Below are 19,584 nucleotides of genomic sequence, written 5' to 3'. Positions count from 1 at the left end.
TGGGGCCAGCACCCTACCCACTGAGCCATAGACGCCACCCTCAAATAATTAATTTTTGATCAACTCTTTATTCCCAGATCAAGGTGGAGACGAAGTGTTGCCAGCTTATCTTTAAGCTGGACGCATGAATCTATGAATTTAACAAGATTTCAGTTGCTTAAGTGCAGGATATTTTAATCACAAAAATGTTGCAAAGGCCTTCCTGAAACTGTGCCTGTAGGGAAACATTGTTCTATGGCCAATTCTGGGCTAGTAATCTTGGTTTGGAGGTAAACACTAGTTGACTCACCTAGACTCATGCCTCTAGAGGCAGTGAATGGCACTGTCGGCAGCGTCCCATGAAAGAACATGATAGAACAGTGATTTTTTTTTTTTTTTTTTGAGACGGAGTCCATTACCATCGGTAGAGTGCTGTAGCATCATAGCTCACAGCAACCTCAAACTCTTGGGCTTAAGTGATTCTCTTGCCTCAGCCTCCCAAGTAGCTGGGACTACAGGCGCCTGCCACAACACCCAGCTATTTTTTTGTTGCAGCTGTCGTTTAGCTGGCCCGGGCCAGGTTGAACCCACCAACCTTGGTGCATGTGGCCAGCTCCATTAACTACTGTTATGGGCGCCGAGCCTAGAACAGTTATTTTTAACTGGTGTGCTGTGAGAGGCTCTTAGATATGCCATGAAAATTTTTAAACATTAATTATTTTTGAAAGAAGTTCAAAGCACAGTAAGTATATTCTTTTTTTCACTCTTTTGTTGATCAATCTAATTTAAATGTGATTTAAGTGTGCTGTGTAAATTTAACTATAGATTCAAGTGTATCATGAGATAAAAAGTTTGAAAAACACTCTTGATAGAACCTCAAAATTACTCTGGAAGATACACGAGGGGCATACCTTGTCTTTACCCTTAAAGGTCCAAAAACCTTAGGCAGGACTTTTCAGGGCAGGATGAACTAAAGGGAGGATTTATGTGCATAGCCTTTTCTGTCTTCTGCCAGTTAAAGGCCACCATAGTTTCTACTCTTGTTCCTTAGGACCATCTAAGCCAGTGGTTCTCAACCTTCCTAATGTTGAGAACATTAGGGTCAAGACCCACAGGTTGAGAACTGCTGACTAAGTAGATCAGAGTAAAGTGGCTGTTGGAATCTTCACAGCCTTGTAAAAATAGTTCATGGTCTCAGTTTCCTTCAACAAAGATAGGGCAAACCCAGTGTGACAACTGTTTGTAAGAGCCACAATGAGGGTGGTGACCTAGAACCTTGTTTGGACCAGTGTGAGTTTTTATGCAAGAGCTATGCTTACTGCACTGCCAAGTTTCTAAGAGGAAACTTAATTGAAGGAAATAGAAGATGAGGCAAGAAATTAAGGGTAGAGATAATCCGAAACAGGTCAGAAAGTAGAATTCAAGATGTAGTTAGATGAGAGAGTTCAAGAGTAGATCATAAACAAAGCAGGGATCCGAGAAGCGCTCTTGTATAAGTAGAGATGAGGAGATGTGTAAGAGTCAAATGGCTGGCTTAAGAGTATACAGCTGTTACTAAATTCTTAAATTCATAAGCTGGGATTAAATTCTGTTAAATACTGTGGCCTACTACATGAGGCACTTAGATTCTCAGAGAAAGCAAACAAGCCATACTAAAACATAAAAACACATAACTCATCTTCTTGGTGTTTCAAATATTTATTTTAGGTAGTAAAGGCTTTTATTGTTCTGAATCCTGATTACAAGTTACATGATCAAGAACAACTTAAAAAGGAGATTCAGGAGCATGTTAAAAAAACTACAGCACCTTATAAATATCCCAGAAAGGTAGGCATTCTAATTATGATATGTGCTCAGAGTTTAAGAAAATTCCAACTGTTTATTTTTTCCTTTTTGATGAAATGTTCTCTTCAAACATGCTACATCAAATGTTCCAAACTGAACTAATGACCTGGCTAGTTGGCTTACAGAACTTGCAATAAATCCTAACTATCAAGAAAAATCTCAACAATACCTTTCCTCTCCCTTTTTGGGTTATTACCATAAACCCACCCCATCCATCCTAATTCTTTCACCTAGAATTCACATAACTGCTATATAAGTGGCTGTAGCTGAAGATGAAAACTTCTGGACTAATTTTCTTCTCCTTGCTACCAACAGGTAGAATTTATTCCAGAGCTGCCAAAGACTGTCAGTGGGAAGATAAAAAGAAATGAACTGAGGAAGAAAGAATGGAAAACAGTTTAGATTCATTCTATTAATTATTGTGGTATCTATAAATCTATAGAAACTGCAAGAAAAAATGTGGTAGCATGCTTAGGAACTATAGATTTAAAATATCTTGTGGTTATGACATCAGGGCTGAATTCTTTTTTTTTTTAAACGCTGAGATTTAGATGCATTTTATTTTATTTTATTTTTGGCCGGGGCTGGGTTTGAACCCGCCACCTCCAGCATATGGGGCCGGTGCCTTACTCCTTTGAGCCTCTGCATTAGTGTCAATGTTGATATAATTTGTTAATATAAAATGAATGTCATCAATTGCTGAGGAATTCTAAATATGTAATATAGAACCAAATCTTTGTCCCATTGTTTTTCAAATTTTAGTTAAATAATTCTTCTGTTTTTAGTAGAGACAGGTCTCGGTTTTGTTGGTCTTGAACTCCTGAGCTCAAGCAATCCACCTGCGTAGGCTTCCCAGTGTGCTAGGATTATAGGTGTGAGCCACCATATCCAGCCTTGAATAATTCTTCTGATATGTTGATATACAAGTCAGAAGCTATGTTCAATGTGTGAAATAACACTAAACAACTTATTAAAGTTTTTATAAAAGTATTAAAAGAATATCATAATTTTCAGAGAACAAGTATCTACTTGAAAATAGACTAGGAATTTTTATTCACACTTTTGTTCAAATAATCTAAAGATAGTTTAAATCTTATTGCAAGGCCAAACTATAGAACAAGAATATCAGTCCTTTTTGTTTATTTAACCTAATAAATGTAGTTTATAAAATATTTCATTTGTGGTTCTTTAATAAAGTATGATAAATTCATTAAATGTGAATATATAAAATATAGTCTAAGACATTACCAGAATATTAATGTTTGGGAACTCAAGGAATAGTTAAGATTCATACAGGAAAGTTTATCAATTCCTCATTGTAGGCCTGAGTCTCAAAGAATTTTTAGTGGAAAAACCTAAATTTCTATCATGAATATGGCTTGTTTCTGAAGAACTACAAGTGAGTCCCCGTATGGAATGAGATAGAACTACCCTGTTGGCTCTTTCCTTTTTAAATGTTTCTTCCCATTTGAAATAACCACAACATTTTCTGTTTTCTTGATATTTCCCAATAGGGCAACAATAGAAGATTTTTCCGTGGTTCGGTCCATTATTAGAAACAACAAGTCGCTTAGATCTTCGGCCACACTTGCATAAGGGAGGTGTCATTTTCCCACTCCTCCAAGGCTCCTGTAGGTTAACTGTAGAAGTTAATATAGAAGGGAGAACCTTCCGAGAAGAAGTTTTTACTGGAGGGCAATCAGATGATATAGATTTTTCTTCATGAATATTGAAGGTTTGTTTTTTTGCTGGTGGGAAAGTTGGGGGATTGGATGGACTCCTTTTAACACCTCCTAAAGGAAGAGAATGTTTCCCCAAAGCTAAAGGATGAGACACATTGGCATTAACACCGTGGAAAGTATTTGATTTGTGTTCAGGTAATTTAAAGGCAGAAACATCTGAACCTGGGTATTTGGTTTCTTTTATATTATAAATAGTAGTATGAGGACTCTTGTACACAATTGACCTAGAATTTTCAGATTTTTGAGGAGTTTCTTCTATGCCTTGAAAGTGTTCATGATTTAGCACTTCTGATTCTTTTAAAACCATTAATCTTTCTTCAGAATTAACTGAGGTGTCTAAGCCTGAGTCACTAATGGGAACTGTACAATCTCTACTTTGCTCTGGCTGAGAGGCTGGCAGTAAAACTACATCCTCCCAGTCAGTCAACATAGGTAAACAGTCAAGAGCAGAACTCACTTCTGTATCAGAAACATGATTAACAGATGAAATGGTGGTAGAAACAAGTACCAATTCTGAACCAATTGCTGAAGACTTAGTTTTGGTATTAAAGGCAAGATGCTCATTTTTTCTTTGCTTCTGCATATAGTCAGGCAAATTCAAGGTAGGAGAGTGTAACTGCCCCAGAGAAGTAGAGGACTTAAAGCAGCTTTTGACACTGTGAAGACCAAGACCTGCTTTTATATTCTTTACTGGTAATTGATCCTGCTGTACCTTTACAGTAGAATTCATACAAATTGACTCCATTTGAACTTTTTCATGAGAATTCATTGTATTTTTAGGCTCCCTATCGTATATGCTGGAACCCTGTACACTAATGTTGCAGGCAAATGCTTCTTCAACTCGATTTGTATTCACATTTCTGGCCAGAATTCTGGGATTCTTCTTAGCGGAAACCTACGATTCCACAGACAAATCCAATAGCTTTAGAAACTGTGCATTCATAATTTCGTTAGTACACATTATATGACACGATGAAAAAGAAAAGTGTGATTAATTTACAATTGATTTCATACATGAAATCTGCATTTCTTTTTTTTTTTTTTTTTGCGGTTTTTTTGGCCATGGCTGGGTTTGAACCCGTCACCTCCGGCATATGGGACAGGCGCCCTACTCCTTGAGCCACAGGTGCCGCCCGAAATCGGCATTTCAATGAATCTATGACTACTTCTGGAGTTTGAGATGACAGAATAGAGGTAAGACACCACTAACCTTGTTCAAGGACCTTGTAATTTTCATTTGGCAACCATCCCTGATCATTTTCCAAGCGAGAAGCGCGGTATTCCGAGAATCATCCAACCCTGAGAAAATAGATAAAAAACAATGTAATGGGAAAAAGGGGTAAAAGTTAGAGTGTCATGGTGTTATAGCTCACTGCAACCTCAAACTGTTAAGCTCAAGTGATTCTTTTGCCTCAGCTTCTTGAGTAGCTGGGAATACCACAACGCCCAGCTGTTTTTAGAGATGGGGTCTTGCTCTGGCTCAGGTTGGTCCTCAACTCCTGAAAACTCAAGCAATCCACCTGCCTCAGTCTCCCAGAGTGATGGCCATCTATTGATTTTAATCACGATAAACTGGTCTTGTGGAGAGCTGTGGCAGCATTACCAATGAAAAATAAAACCTTCTACATTTACAGAAATGTGAAAACTTGTTAGACAGTTCCCTAAATCATGACTAACATTTTGTAGGGACTATGATTTGTGAGTAATCTAACAGTCTTGTTCAGTTTTTTCACTAGGCTACTGTATCATTGGGAGCACTTCAGTCTCCTTTTTGATGTGGCTAATTCTTTTCATTCTTTTTAGCAAATAGAAAGCCACTAGATGGCAGTCTTTATCTTATAATAGTTTATGAAAAGTGATTGAAAGTTTTAGAAACAATTTTAATTTTTTTATGCTGAATATCACTTATTAATAACATTACCAAAAAATGAAATTCATCTGGAAAATCTTATTAAAGTAAAATGACTTATTTAATAAAATGATTTATGATTTAACTCACCAGAATGTTCTCGTCCTGAGAATTCTATTCCTACTTCCTGCAAGGCACCACTTAGTCCTTTTGGTTTTCGCCTATAGAAAAGCTAATCAAATAAAAGAAGACATATGTAAAAAATAATTACTATTTGAAAAGCTATGTGCTAACCACTTTTGACAATTTTTAGTTCTATTTTTTGTTGTACTACTTTTAAGTACTTTAAGGAATATATTTATGTGAACATTCAAAAAACTATCTTATTTAAAGAAACTCTTACCCATGTGTGAGATAAAATTTAATAATTTTTCACCAAAAGAAGGAAAGTGAACATATACCCTCACATTTGGCTGTTACCTTGTAAATTGCTCTGAGATCAATCCAAGAATTTAAGAACACAGGCTTTAGCAGTTGTTTTCTTTTACATTCATACTCCAGGCAAACCCCCAAGTCCCAGTCTGCATTAAGTACATTAAAATAGAACAAAGTCAATGAAGCCAGAATTTTTTACTTATGCTGCCACCATTTACAAATAGAATGTTGAAAGACAATACAAAAATAGAACAAAGATGTACTTACTCTAGTATCTAAAAAATTATTTGCTTTATATAACTTACTATTTAGAAATTAGGTTTTTAATCATGATAAAACTCATTCTCAAAATGATTTCTTTCTTCTCTTTTTTTTTTTGAGACAGAGTCTATGTTGCCCTCGGTAGAGTACTATGGCGTCACAGCTCACAGCAACCTCCAACGCTTGGGCTTAAGGGATTCTCTTGCCTTAGCTTTCCAAGTAGCTGGGACTACAGGCACCTGCTACAACACCTGGCTATTTTTTAGTTGCAGTTGTCATTGTTTAGCAGGCCTGGCCCCGGCTTGAACCCACCAGCCGCCTCAGTGTATGTGGCTGGTGCCCTACTCACTGAGCTACAGGCGTAAAGCCTCAAAATGATTTCTTAAACACTCCCCAAAAAACACTACTTCAGAAAGAGTAAGGTATTAAATTACAAGGCTTATATTTCCTATAGTCTAGAAAAATATTAATATAATCGAGAAACCAAACGTTCTGTAGTAACTGGAAACCAAATATGATCAGTGCTAAACCATCATTAGCACAGTATTGTTATCAATGACTATTAACGGCAATGCTATATATATATATATCACAGTCACACAAAGACCTACTTTAAATGTCCTTTTTTTCCCTTGAAGTCTACATTTGTTAACTATCAAAGCGTAAAAGCAAAGGATGTAAGCTGAACAGGATGCTTAAGGATGCTTTATTCAAGGCTTTAGAAAATAACATAAGAGTTTTTACTACATCATCTTTGCCTGGATTCAGAAGATAAGAAAATCTAAAAAGAGTCTTAAAAAGTTAAGGCTTAAAATTTTAAGGTATCCCAGAATGCCAATTTTAAAAATATGAATTTACTTTTCTTGGTTAACATCTGTTAGGCACTTGGATTTCTTTAGGTGGCCTTGGAGGTTAATAAGTATAATTCTAGATTAGTAAGTATAAAAATAGAAATAAAAAATTACATAGTGGTAATACTACCCAATGGTGATTGATAGGTATAACTTATTTTTTACCTGACCAAGTAACAAATGCACATAACTTTACTTCAGAAGTAGAAGGCTCTGAAACCTCAGCAGCAAAAACAATTTTCTTCTGTTGCTCAATTTTATGAATCCATTTACAGAACTGAGATAAGCAAATCTTCAGAGGGGCCCCTTCATCAACTTGTGCCTGAATTAGAAAATGACAAAATCTGAATTCAACAATCAATTCCATAATTACTGAGCACATATTATAGGCACTGTGGGAGGATGTAACAAAGAAGTTCTGACTGGCAAAGAGGTTAGCTTGTGAAAAGATGTTAAAATACATGGGAGAGAAATAATGATGAAAGCTGTCCAAGGTAAGAAAATTCAGGTTGATAAATCTAAAATTCCACAAAAATATAATCATTAAATCATTAAATATGTAAGTGACAAATTCAAAGTCACTTTATGTTCATAAAATAAATTTGATCTTCATTTTTATAACATTCTTTTTTAAAAATCTAGTCCTGAATCCCAAATAACACTACTCTTTCTAATTTTTTAAGATCCAGTGGATTTCTGGAGGGGACATTAATTCTCCTAAAACTGAAATAATCTAATTCCAAATGATATATAACTTTTCTTTTTGAAACTGATTACTGAATTTTAAAATTTGCATCATACCTGCTTTATGCCTGTCAGTTCCATGCAAAATTCTGAAAGAACTGGATGTTCCTGAGGCTGAACATAAGCATGGAACTCAGACTCAATGTCTCCAGTTGATGTGTTCAACAGTACAGCTGGAAATTCAACTAAATGAAAGAATTACCAATTGACACTTGAATATGATAACTTTTAAATTAATGCTGCAGTTACCCTAAATCATATATATATTACCATAACAGCATTATTAAAAAGTTTCAGTAAAAACTTATTAAAATGACCAAAGCAGTGTGATAAAAAATATTGACTTATTCTTGGTATAATTCTATTTTAACCTTTTTTTTTCCTTGAGATAGTCTCACTCTGTTGCCCTAGGCTAGAATACCATGGCATCAGCCTAGCTCATACCAACCTCAAACTCCTGGACTCAAGTGATCCTCCTGCCTCAGCCTCTCCAGTAGCTGGGTCTACAGATGTCTACCACAACACAGGGCTAATTTTTCCATTTTAGTAGACATTTTGCTCAGACTGTTCTTAAACTCTTGAGCTCAAGCAATCTTCCTGCCTCAGCCTCCCAGAGTACTAGGATTACAGGCCTGAGCAGCCACGTCCAGTTGAAAATTCTTAATTAAATATAAAGACCATATGGGATTTGAAATGGGCTCATTTTCTGGAAACTTTTTTTTTTTCAGTTTCTATGCCATTGAGGTTCTGTATGTAATCATAAAACATATGTTTTATATAATGCCACATTTAGATATTTGGGATTTTGTTCTTTTTTAGTTACGACAAGTTTTATATTTAACTACTAAATCACATCATTTAGTTTTCTGAAACTATTGGTTGGTTTGTATCTATAAACTTTAAAGAGACTCATCAAGTGTTAGCTTTGGGATTAGCAATTCTCACTTACTTATTTCCTGGGTACGGTGGCACTTCCCATCATTCCAGCATGTGGACTCAAAATCAATGACAATTAAGTAGTCAAACAACTGCTCTGCAAAAAGATCAAGGTGTACTTGTGTTTTACTAGTGTTGAAAGTGGAAGGCTACTCAATGTAAAGAAACGCTACTTACTGGATTTACTTCTTCCTGGATTTCCATTTGCTGGTGCAATTGATTTTCTCCTAATTAATCCAAGTTGCCTGAAAATTTGAAACAATCCAATACGATCAATGAACTCATTCACACTCCTATTGGAAAAGATTATCAAACTAATGGTACTAGACATAGCAAAACCCTCATTATTGTGTTATGATTGACAGGAAATTGAACTCAACTATGGATTTATCCTCATGGACCTCAAAAACACATGTGTGTATCTGCAAACTTAGGCTAACTGTATCTGCTACATTTTACAGTTGTTAAAGTTTTGCCTAAAGCAAACTGACTGTAACCCACTGTTGTACCAATCACTGAGTTTTGACAGGTGGTCATATATTCAAACCTTGTTTCAAATCAGCCGAAGGACAAGCTGTAACCAAACGGGCCACAACCTTGCTTCTGTTTTCTGTCCATAAATCCTTTCCCACCCATGTCAGTAGCACATGGGGGTCACTCTGAAATCTATTCTGGTTAGGGGACTGCTTCATTTGCAATTCTTTGTTCAATTAAACTGTGTTAAATTTGTCTAAAGTCTGTCTTTTAACACAGTAATCTTGACTCAAATGATTATAAAGGTAAAAATGTACCAAAAAACTTGTGTTATTTTTGCCTTTGTATTTTTCAAGCCCTTGCTATGTATATAGCACAGTTTCAAGGAAATAAAACAACACATGGTTCAGTCTTCTAACTTAAAAATGTAAGTTAAGAAACAAGACAGTCAAGGAACCACTGCAAAGTTATCTATAAGGGAACCACAGGGACCCAAAGGGAATGTGCTAGGGTCCAAGGAAAGGGAAAAGCTTACAGAGGTCCTCAGCCCAGTCTTTAGTGCAAGTAAGACAAAAGACTACCATGAGTAGGTAGAATTCTAACCAGTCACTTCCTGTTGTAGTTTTCTGTTTAAGAGGTGAGAGGGAAGAACCAGGATTTGGGAATAATAACAGCTAACATTTATTGCTTACATAGCAGGTACTTTTAGGAGTGGGGAGCCCGTGGTCTTCTAATTTCAAGACTGTTGTTTTTTTTTTAAGCACCAAGAGGCAAGAAAACTTCACCTTTCTCTGCTGCACCCCTTTTAATCAAAGGGATTGGTTCTATAAAATTTACAGATTCAGTCAAAAGACCACACTTTATGATGTAGAAGGCCACATGTGGCCTTAAGGCTGCAGGTTCAAAAAGCTAAGATAAATGGTGACCTCATCTACTCCTCAACAACTGTAGGAAGCAGACGTGATTTTGCTACCTATATTTTATGGATAAGGAAAGAGATTCAGTGAATTTCCCAAAGAACCCAGCTTTGGTATGACAACGCTGGATTGTCCAACTCTAAAGACCACTCATGCATTATACTGCATCTAGACATCAGCAAGGTGAACAGCACGTCCAGGAATCAGGGGAAAAGCAGCAGTGATTCATATTACGAATTAAACTTTCAGTGACGAGGTGGTGGGGTGAACGGTCCCGCCCGAGACTTTCGACCAGTCTACAGTGTGCAGTCACTTCCCGTCGTTTCCAAGAGCCTAGAACGAGCCTAGACATCGAATCAACGCCACACGGCGTCAAGAGCCAAAAGTTCCTCCGCCTGGAGCTCCTTCGCCTCCGAGCAGACGGCGGCCTGAGCTCGCGGCCGTCTTCTAATCAGGGGCATTTGTGATCCGGCTAGACAAGCACGGAGCGCGAAGAATAAAGGCTGCCACCGAAGATAACCATCCACCTGGCTTTCTGGTGGATGCCAGCACCGAACCACAAGCGGAGCCCTAGCCCCCAAACCTCTCACGTACCGCGCCAGCCGTTTGGTCGCCATTCCCGACACTCCCTGCTCTCGAAGTCCAACGGCGGAAGTCGGTCACTCCCACTTCCGGCCGTTCAAACGCCGGGCGCGGGTGAGGCGGCGGCTGCGGCGGCTGAAGCAGTGGGTGTTCTACTGTCTGCCCGGCTTCGGTTCTGCGTTTCCGGGGCTTAGGTGCGCAGGGAGGTCTTTGAGGCCGCGGAGCCGCCTGGCACCACCCTCTTAGCTCTTTGCCACGGGCCGGGGGCGCGGCGTTTCCGTTGGGGAGCCGTTTGGAATTTGGCCCCTGACCCGGACGGTAGAGCCGTTAGGGTTAGTGCGGTGCGGAGCTCTGGTGCGCGGAGTGGGGAAGATCGTGGGCATCCTCGGTTTTCGCGGGAGCAGGAAGGGCTTTGTAAACTGTGACTTGAGGATCGGGTCCCAAAGAGGTTGTACGCTGTTAGCCCTGCCGGCTCTTCCCAGGAGAGGCAGCCTAGCTGGGAATCTGCTTCTTTCTCCACAGACTCATGGAACCAGAAAGGGAAAGGACCGGGAGGAACCTCAAGAAGGGCAGGAAGAGAAGGCGGGCCCCGAACCAGCTGGTCCGGGCGGCTGAAGCGTTGAGAGCCGGTTGGGATCTTGAAGAGAGGCAGCCCGAGGCCAAGGTGAGCAGAGGGGAGCCCTAGCAGGCGGCCCAAGGCGGCGTGGAGCTCCCAGACCCTCCCCCTAACCGCGCGCCCGGGTCCCTGGGAGCAGTCAGGCTCCCCCATTAACTGGTGGCTTAAAACTGTTGTAGTGCCTTCCACATAGTAGTAATGTTCATTCAACAAATAGAATTGTTTTATGTTCTTGGGCTAACCCAGTACACAAGAAACACAAAATTCCCTGTTCCTGTGCAATTTACATTCCGGTAGGGGAGTAATAAGGCTGAGGTTTCTTGCTGTCTGCCACTTAACTGGGCACTTATGGGTAAATCAGTAAATAAAGATTACTCCTGTCATAGGGCTTATATTCTAGTGGACAGACAGGTGTTATGAAATAGACAACCATAAATGTATGTTATATAATATGTTAAAAGGGGATTAGAGTTATGAAAGTTTTATTAAATGGAATTCCAATTTTTTGCTTACCAGATTGGCAAAAAAAGTGAATGTCAGTATGGTAAAAAAGTGTAAGGAGTTTGACAATTTCTCTTATTTATCCCCCCTCCCCCTCCCTTCCCTCCCGCATGCCCCCTCTTCTCTCCCTTTGCACCCTCCTCCTTACTTATATATCCCCCCTCCCTTCTCCCTTCCCCTTCTCTGCTCTCTTCTCTCTCTATTTAGAGCTCTAAGGTCTCACTGTGTTACCAGGCTGGTTTCAAGCAATAATTCTGCCTTAGGCTTTCTAGTCACTGGTATTACAGGCATAGACCATTGCATCCTGCGAGTCTCACTATGTCGCCCTCAGTAGAGTGCTGTGGCATCACAGCTCACATCAACCTCAAACTCTTGAGCTTAAGTGACTCTCTTGCCTCAGCCTCCCAAGTAGCTGGGACTACAAGTGCCCACCACAAGATTTTTGTTGCAGTTGTCATTGTTATTTTAGCTGGCCCCTGGCCAGGTTCAAACCTGCCAGCCTGGGTGTATGTGGCTAGCTCTGTAAGCACTGTGCTACAGGTACCAAGCCCATCCTGCCATTGTTAACTTATTCTGTTTTATTTTGTACCTCAGGTGGGACTTGAACCCATAATCCATGGCTTAGGAAATCAACGATTTTTTTTATTTTGAAACTTCCTCAAACTTACAGAAAAGTTGCAAAAAGAGTACAAAAAACTATCCCCAGCCAACTTTTTTCTTTTTTTCCGTAAGAGACAGCATCTTTCCGTTGCCTGGGCTAGAGTGCAGTGATGTGATCATAGCTCGTTGGCAACCTCAAACTCCTGGGCTCAAGCAGTCCCCCTGCCTCAGCCTCCCCAACAGCTGGAACTATAGGTACATACCATCATATGTGGCTAATTTTTCTGGGGTATTTTTATGAGACAGAGTCTTTCTCTTTTTCAGGCTGATTTTAAACTCCTGAGTTCAAGCAGTCCAGGGTGGGATTACAGGTGTGAGCTGCTGCACCAGGCACAGGGTCATTATAGTTTTCTCTCTTTTCATATTTGTAGCTTCCTTCTCCAAAAGTGAGAAATCTGATTCCCGGTGTCTTCAATATGTTTGACTAGTCCCCCACGTCGCTGCCACTGCTCTCTTCCACACATAGCCTCTTCATCCTTCTTGGGTTCCATAACCTTTGCACTAGGTCACCTTCCTTTGTGAGTGCCCTCATTGTTCCTGTGACAGGCTACTACTACCATCCCCCTCACATGGACACCCTCACCCCATTGAAACTCTGAATCCTGAAATAGGCCACTACTATCCTCAGCATTGATGCCATCTTTACACTAAACAGTATCTGACATCTCATGTGAAGCCTCACTGCCCCCCCACCCCCACCAGTGGATGACCTAATGTTGCTTAGGCTTTTATACTCCATCCTGGGGCACCTTCCTGCATAGATGTGCTGGGCTTCTGCTACCAGTGCTAGACTGTTGTCTTCCCTATAGGATGGGAAGACAACCTACTTAGGCTCTTGACATTTCATGCCTGGCAGTCGTGGTTACTAACCACCATATAGAGATATAGACCTCTGTCTCTTGCAATTCAACTTAGTCTCATACATTTTTGCTTGGTAAAAATAAATTGGCATGTTCTTTCAGGAGGTAGCAATATTTATCAAAATGTAAAATATACGTGATCATTTTGACCAGGAATTTATCTTGAGAAAATGATAGGTATACAGGATAGCAAGTTCCTCATAATATTTGTAATTTAAAAAAATACAAAGTCTGGGCTGGTGTGGCTCATGCCTGTAATCGTAGCATTTTGGGAGGTCGAGGTGGGTGGATTGCCTGAGCTCAGGAGTTCAAGAACAGCCTGAGCAAGAGCAAGGCCTTGTCTCTAAAAAAAGTAGCCAGTGATTGTTGCAGGTGCCTATAGTCCCACAGGTGCCTGTAGTCCCGGCTACTTGGGAGGATGAGGCAAGAGGATTGCTTAAGCCCAAGAGTTTGTGGTTTCTGTGAGCTCCAGTGCCATGGCACTCTACCGAGGATGACAAAGTAAGACTCTGTCTAAGAAAGAAAAAGTCATTTTTTTTTTCAGATTATACATTTTTAGATAAATTTAGATAATGGGCTATTACTGAAGTATGAAAATTAATATCTGTTACACTTAACTGACATGGAAAGATATTCACAGATTAAGTTAGGGGTAGGAAGTTGATTTTAAAACAGTGGATGGGCTCTGTGCCAGTGTTCAGTGGTTAGGGCGCTGGCCACATACACTGCTAAACAACAATTGACAACTACAACAACAAAAAAAAAAATAACCGAATGTTGTGGCAGGTGTCTGTAGTCCCAGCTACTTGGGAGGCTGAGGCAAAAGAATCACTTAAACCCAAGAGCTTGAGGTTGCTGTGAACTGTGACGCCGTGGCACTCTTCTGACGGGGACATAGTGAGACTCTGTCTCAAAAAAAACAAAATGGAACAAAGAGTGGGTAACTCCCTTGGGGACAATATAACTAGAGATGAAAAGAGTTTAAGTTTTGGAGTCTGCATTCCAATTTTGGTTTTTCTATTTCTCCATTTCTTTACCTACAAAATAGGGATAGCAGTGCTCAGAAATGTATCTAGCTAATCCTAAGTGTTCATCATTAGCTTGAGCCTGTGGGAGGAAACTAGCAACCAATCTGGTATTGTAGTATGTCAGACATTAGCTTTAGTATGTCAAACTGGGGCTATCTTACTGGTCTTTCCAATAATTTAATGAGATAAAATAATTACTCATGGATGAAGCAACTGAGTCTTAGAAAGATTAAGGCACTAGTCCAAGATGATAGAGCCAAGATTTCATGTCAGTTGTGGAGATATAAGGAAAGGGAAACAGCAGCTAGATCATAAATCAATGTGGTCTAAGCTAAGGAGTCAGAATTTATTCCAGGGCAACAGGAAGTTCAATGAAGGTTTCCCTACACTCCTTGAAAGAGCTTTGTACTTATATCTGTTTGAATAATTCATGCTAGTTATAATATTTAGACAATGGAAAAACTTAAAATAGACAAAAGACACACAAGATAAATGAAAATAAGTGGCTTATAGGACTCAGTTTCATTTTGGTCTGGGACACAGCAGAGTATAGCAATTAAGAGCTCAAGGCCATGAAGTCTTGGCTTTAACCAAACCAAACTGTGAGTTTGGATGCAGTGTTCCTTCAAACCTTGTAGACTCGTTATAAAGACTCAGCCCTCAGCGGCAGTATTTTTTCATCTCAGTAGCCACCCCCAAACTTTAACCCCCTAACCCATAGGCAGTTAGGCTGTTTGTTCTCATACTTTTGTAAAAAGCATTTACCTACCCTGTGTTGGAATTACCTATTGCATTTTCCCCCATAGTAGAATGGACTCCTTGAGATCATGAATTTTTGTAGCATATAACCAAGTATCTGTAATTCAGGTTCTGTATTAGTGTTTATTAAATATCCTATTATAATCATGTCATGTCCTAGTTAGTGGTTTTCTAGACCTTCATTTTCAATTAATTGAAATGCTTTTTACTGTTTGGATATACCTGCATGTTAAAGTAATCAGAAACTAGAATAATAATTTGCCTTGTTTTGTTGCTATTCTAGACAATCATGGTTTGCTGCCCTCTGTTTTATTGTTTTATCTTTGCAGAAAGCCCGCTTATCTACCATTTTATTTGCTGAAAACTGTGAAGTAACCCATGGCCAGCTATGTGAATTGCTAAAATATGCAGTTCTGGGCAAATCCAGCATTCCTAAACCTAGGTATGAATTTCACTTAAATGCGTGGTGGGCATAAAGCCAAAGGTTCAAACTGGTGTGTAGGGGACCATATCTGGCTTATATTATTTTTGTTATGCAACATGTCTTAATTTTTTTTTTTTTAAATGGGCTCAGCCCCTGTGGCTCAAGTGGCTAAGGTGCCACCTTGAGGCTCTGTCTCAAAAAAAAATTTTTTTTAATGATAGCTATCAATAGTTAAATCTGAGAATTCTTATATAAAAATCCAGATTTTTTACTTCTTTAAAAATCTCAAAGATCTGGCAGCAGTCCCTTTATTTCTGCATGGCAATAATTTGTCAAAGCTATGTGGTGGCCTGTCCCTTTAAATGGGGCATGTCTTACCTGGCCTGCTTCCCTTACTATATCTGTCTGGCTGCTATAGTTAATTTGCTACCCCCAGTACAAATGTTGAAATAACATGTTGATAGGCTGAGAGTTGCAGTCAGTCTTTTTTTTACATTTTAATAGCAAAGGGCAAAGAGGAAATTTTACTGTTTTGATATTGTCAGTGCCATTCTGCCATTCTTTTTTTTTTTTTGCAGTTTTTGAACCTGCCACCTCCGGTATATGGGGCTGGTGCCCTACTCCTTTGAGCCACAGGCGCAGCCTCATTCTGCTATTCTTAAGTGTCTTAATGAAAATTGTTTTTATATATGTACTATTAAAGAGATTTTGTTTAAGGTAGGATCTTGCTATGTTGCCGAGTTTGGTCTCAAACTCCTGGGCTCAAGCATTTCTCACATCTTAGCCTCCTCAGTACCTGGGATATTAGGTATGCACCACTGCATGCAACTCTAGATTTTTTTTTTTTTTTTGAGACAGAGCCTCAAGCTGTTGCCCTGGGTAGAGTGCTGTGGCATCACAGCTCACAGCAACCTCCAACTCCTGAGCTTAAGCAGTTCTCTTGCCTCAGCCTCCCAAGTAGCTGGGACTACAGGTGCCCGCCACAACGCCCAGCTACTTTTTGGTTGCAGCTGTCATTGTTGTTTGGTGGGCCCGGGATGGATTCGAACCTGCCAGCTCGAATGTATGTATGTGGCTGGCACCTTAGCTGCTTGAGCCACAGATGTCGAGCCGCAACTCTAGATTTTTTAAATGTGTATATTTTTATGGGTGAAGTTGTTATGAATCAGCTAGTTCAAAAGTCATCTTTTTACATCAGTAGGTACTGCCATTAGGTAGTCGGTTTATCTAAAACTGAATTTCTGAAGCCAGCCATTTGATTACCTGGCTTAGGCAGGGCTGAAGAATAGTTTGGGATCTTGGAAATGAGGATTTGTAAAGTGATCTTAGTTCTGATTTAAAACAAATTTTAATAGGATGATGGATTTAAGTATGTTTAACTGCACTGCATTTTGTTTCCATTGGATTTAAATGCAACAAATTTTTTTTTTAAAAGATCTTTATTTCAATTCCGTGCACTAATGGCTGTCTTGGAATTGGAGGCAATCAGCAAGTGATGACAAATTCTTTTAGTTGTCACTGCATTTTTTTTCATACTTCCTTTATATATACCTATAACTGACTTGAAGGTATTACTCATAGCTGTGTTGGTTTGATTTTTCAACAGCTGGTGCCAGGTTTTTCACCAGAACCACCTGAACAATGTGGTGGTTTTTGTTCTTCAGGGAATGAGTCAGCTACACTTTTACAGATTCTATTTGGAGTTTGGATTTCTTCGAAAGGTGTTCAGACATGTAAGTTACCAAAAATTTGTGTAGGGGCTAAGTCAAGTCCTCCCATCCTAAAACTAGTACTTGTGTCTGGGACCATGCTTCTTGATAATCTGACTTTCTTTGTTAACCTAATAGGGGATATTGAAAACAAAAGGACTAAGATTTAGTTAGCTCATGTTGAAATTAGATTTGTCTCTGATTTTCTTTGGTAATCTAGGCAAAACAATTATTCCCAGATTACAATCTTTGGTTCCCAGGTTGTTACTATTTTATTTGAATTATGATGTTTTCAGAAATGTAACATTTACGTCAAAATCTGTGTTTTTTATCTCTCAGAAAAATCAAAAGAATGGGTATCCTTAGAACAATATATGGAGCTGAATAGCAACTGACATGTTTAGAAAGAGGCTTGTGCCCTCTATTTTACCATAGCCTCCTTCGTTTCCTATTGGCTTGTTTTATCCATTCACCCCTGAAAGTGTTTGAGTTGGTGACCCCTAATTTAATTTCTTTGAGCCATCCTTTTCTTTGTGCTTTCATTTATTGTGCATGTCTTAAGTGCCACGCCCTATATTAATAATAGACAACATGTTATATGTATTATCTCTTATAGTCGTGTAAGAGATAGATGCTTTTTTATTTTCATTTTAGACATGAAACTGAGTAACTTACCAAGTTAACAGCTAATATAGATGGTGGAACTGGAATTTAAGTCCAGATAAACTTAAGGCTGGAACATTCAACCTTCTGCCATGTTATATCATCTGTCCTGATTACATGGCATGCTGTTTGATGAAATAATAGATATGGAAGTGCTTTGAAAGATATAACATACTCAGCTCAGCTCCTGTAGCTCAAGCGGCTAAGGCGCCAGCCACATACACCAGAGGTGGTGGGTTCGAATCCAGCCTGGGCCTGCCAAAGAACAATGACAACTACAACCAAAAAATAGCTGGGTGTTGTGGCAGGCGCCTGTAGTCCCAGCTACTTGGGAAGCTGAGGCAAGAGAATCGCTTAAGCTGAGGAGTTGGAAGTTGCTGTGAGTTGTGATGCCACAGCACTCTACCCAGGGTGACAGCTTGAGGCTCTGTCTCAAAAAAAGAAAAAGAAAAATATAAGGCAGTTTCCTTATCTAAGTTATACATTTCTATAAAGTTTGTCCTTTCTTACAATCAGTAATCTGAGAAGCAAAGAAAATTTCAAGGGGTAAGGTGGTTAAGTGTGGCTTTATTTACCAAGCTACTTTTTCATATTAAGAAAATAGTTCTCATTTTACCATGCAAACAACTGTTGTTACACCTTTCATAACACTGGCTTTTCATAGTATTTGAACTGCTTTTAAGTATTTAATATAAAACCTATTATATATTTTCAGAAATTCCGATTGCCTCCTCCCTCGTCTAATTTTCTAGCTGATATCATTGGGCTGCAAAAGAAACAAACAACTAGAGATCTGCCCAAGGTGTTGGAAGGTATGGCTGTGACCCTGATTAGATGATTTGCACATTCTGAAAGATGTTATGGATATGATTTAAGTAGGTTTATCAGTTAGGTTTATTATTTTAAATGATACTCAACTAAAGCGTAAAAACAATTTTGTAAGGAAAAAATGGGCAGGTACCAGGGGAGGAGCCATAGTCCTGGGTTTATGCCTCAGAAACCATCTAGTTAAGTTAGATAGCTCACGACCCACAGGTTGAGAACCACTGCTCTAAGGGAACATAAAAAAGTGGTGAGGAATGAGTATTGATTCCTCCCCATCTCCTTCAGAACTGTGTTTTCCATTATTCTCTGTCCCGCCAGTGTTGACTTCTAACATCCTATCTTGCCATTATTCCCCTGTCCTAAGAGATGCCCATATCTGATCCACAGTTTGATTTGATCTGCACTATATTTTAAGCATCTTTGAGTAAATCACAAAGTAATCATTATGAGATCCTAGGCTCAAAGTACTGAGTTGTGAAATAAAAGGTATAATCAGAAAAAAATAAATTTGGTATGGCTAGAAAATATATCTTGTTAGAGATGCTGAAGGGAATAGGGGCAGGTGGTGGTTAGAGACCAGGCTGAAGAGGTAGATTAAGGTTATGTCTTGCAGGCTTTCAATGCCATATGTAAAGACTTTAGATTTTGTTTTGTAGGCCTTAAGGAGCCATAGGGGTTATGGTTACTTGTCTGTCCTCTTAGGTATTTCCCTCATCTTCCCGAGCTAAATATCAAAGTCCTCAAGGCATAGTCCTTAGCACTCTGATCTTCCTTCATTTCAGTCCTTCCTTTGGAATATTCATCTATATTTTCTAAGCTTATCTATCCTCTGTGAATGACTCCTATGTCTTGTCTTCTAGGTTTGATGTTCTAGATTGCAGGCCTGTATTTTCAGGTGCCTGCTAGACATTGTTGCTTGGATAT

At 39.2% G+C, this 19,584-nt stretch overlaps 3 protein-coding genes across 17 annotated transcripts in view; 2 read left to right on the top strand and 1 right to left on the bottom strand.

Moving 5' to 3' along the window:
• Positions 1-3,465, top strand: part of ACSM3 (acyl-CoA synthetase medium chain family member 3) — a 50,164-nt gene extending 46,699 nt beyond the window's left edge. For 8 of the 11 annotated variants that reach the window (XM_053557754.1, XM_053557756.1, XM_053557747.1 and 5 more), the window contains one exon: positions 1,687-2,056. In XM_053557754.1, coding sequence (XP_053413729.1) covers positions 1,687-1,926 — 240 coding nt within the window. In that variant the 3' untranslated portion in view covers positions 1,927-2,056. Of the gene's footprint in view, positions 1-1,686; positions 2,057-2,139; positions 2,934-3,338 lie in introns of those variants that run through there. The other 3 variants (XM_053557753.1, XM_053557758.1, XM_053557757.1) reach the window with 3 other exon arrangements.
• ERI2 (ERI1 exoribonuclease family member 2) lies at positions 3,069-10,797 on the bottom strand. 4 transcript variants are annotated; one of them, XM_053557742.1, is made up of 9 exons: positions 10,628-10,797; positions 8,820-8,887; positions 8,656-8,739; positions 7,764-7,891; positions 7,128-7,284; positions 5,896-5,996; positions 5,566-5,647; positions 4,777-4,865; positions 3,069-4,461 (listed from the first exon to the last, which is right to left on the bottom strand). In XM_053557742.1, the coding sequence occupies exons 1-9, from the start codon at positions 10,648-10,650 to the stop codon at positions 3,130-3,132; spliced, it is 2,064 nt and encodes a 687-aa protein (XP_053413717.1). In that variant the 5' UTR covers positions 10,651-10,797; the 3' UTR covers positions 3,069-3,129. The 4 variants fall into 4 exon arrangements, with proteins under 4 accessions (XP_053413717.1, XP_053413720.1, XP_053413716.1 ...); XM_053557745.1 differs by having other exon boundaries at positions 8,656-8,734; positions 10,628-10,730; XM_053557741.1 differs by lacking the exon at positions 10,628-10,797 and having other exon boundaries at positions 8,820-9,869.
• The window catches only part of REXO5 (RNA exonuclease 5), a 48,730-nt gene continuing 33,600 nt past the window's right edge, over positions 4,455-19,584 (top strand). Inside the window, exons 1-5 of one of the 2 annotated variants that reach the window (XM_053557739.1) lie at positions 4,455-4,760; positions 11,138-11,279; positions 15,369-15,481; positions 17,070-17,196; positions 18,551-18,647. In XM_053557739.1, coding sequence (XP_053413714.1) covers positions 11,142-11,279; positions 15,369-15,481; positions 17,070-17,196; positions 18,551-18,647 — 475 coding nt within the window. In that variant the 5' untranslated portion in view covers positions 4,455-4,760; positions 11,138-11,141. Of the gene's footprint in view, positions 4,761-10,693; positions 10,810-11,137; positions 11,280-15,368; positions 15,482-17,069; positions 17,197-18,550; positions 18,648-19,584 lie in introns of those variants that run through there. The other variant, XM_053557740.1, reaches the window with a different exon arrangement.

This window comes from Nycticebus coucang, chromosome 12 (genome assembly GCF_027406575.1).
Source record: "Nycticebus coucang isolate mNycCou1 chromosome 12, mNycCou1.pri, whole genome shotgun sequence".
NCBI classification, from domain to species: domain Eukaryota; kingdom Metazoa; phylum Chordata; class Mammalia; order Primates; family Lorisidae; genus Nycticebus; species Nycticebus coucang.
This window is presented reverse-complemented; position numbering and strand designations above follow the sequence as displayed.

Coding starts and splice junctions, on each gene's coding strand:
- ERI2 (XM_053557741.1), bottom strand. CDS start 8,973: ATGTCTAGTACCATTAGTTTGATAATCTTTTCCAATAGGAGTGTGAAT. Junction 8,740..8,819: donor TCCAGGAAGAAGTAAATCCA/GTAAGTAGCGTT, acceptor ATCTTTTTGCAG/AGCAGTTGTTTGACTACTTA. Junction 7,285..7,763: donor AACTGACAGGCATAAAGCAG/GTATGATGCAAA, acceptor TTTCTAATTCAG/GCACAAGTTGATGAAGGGGC.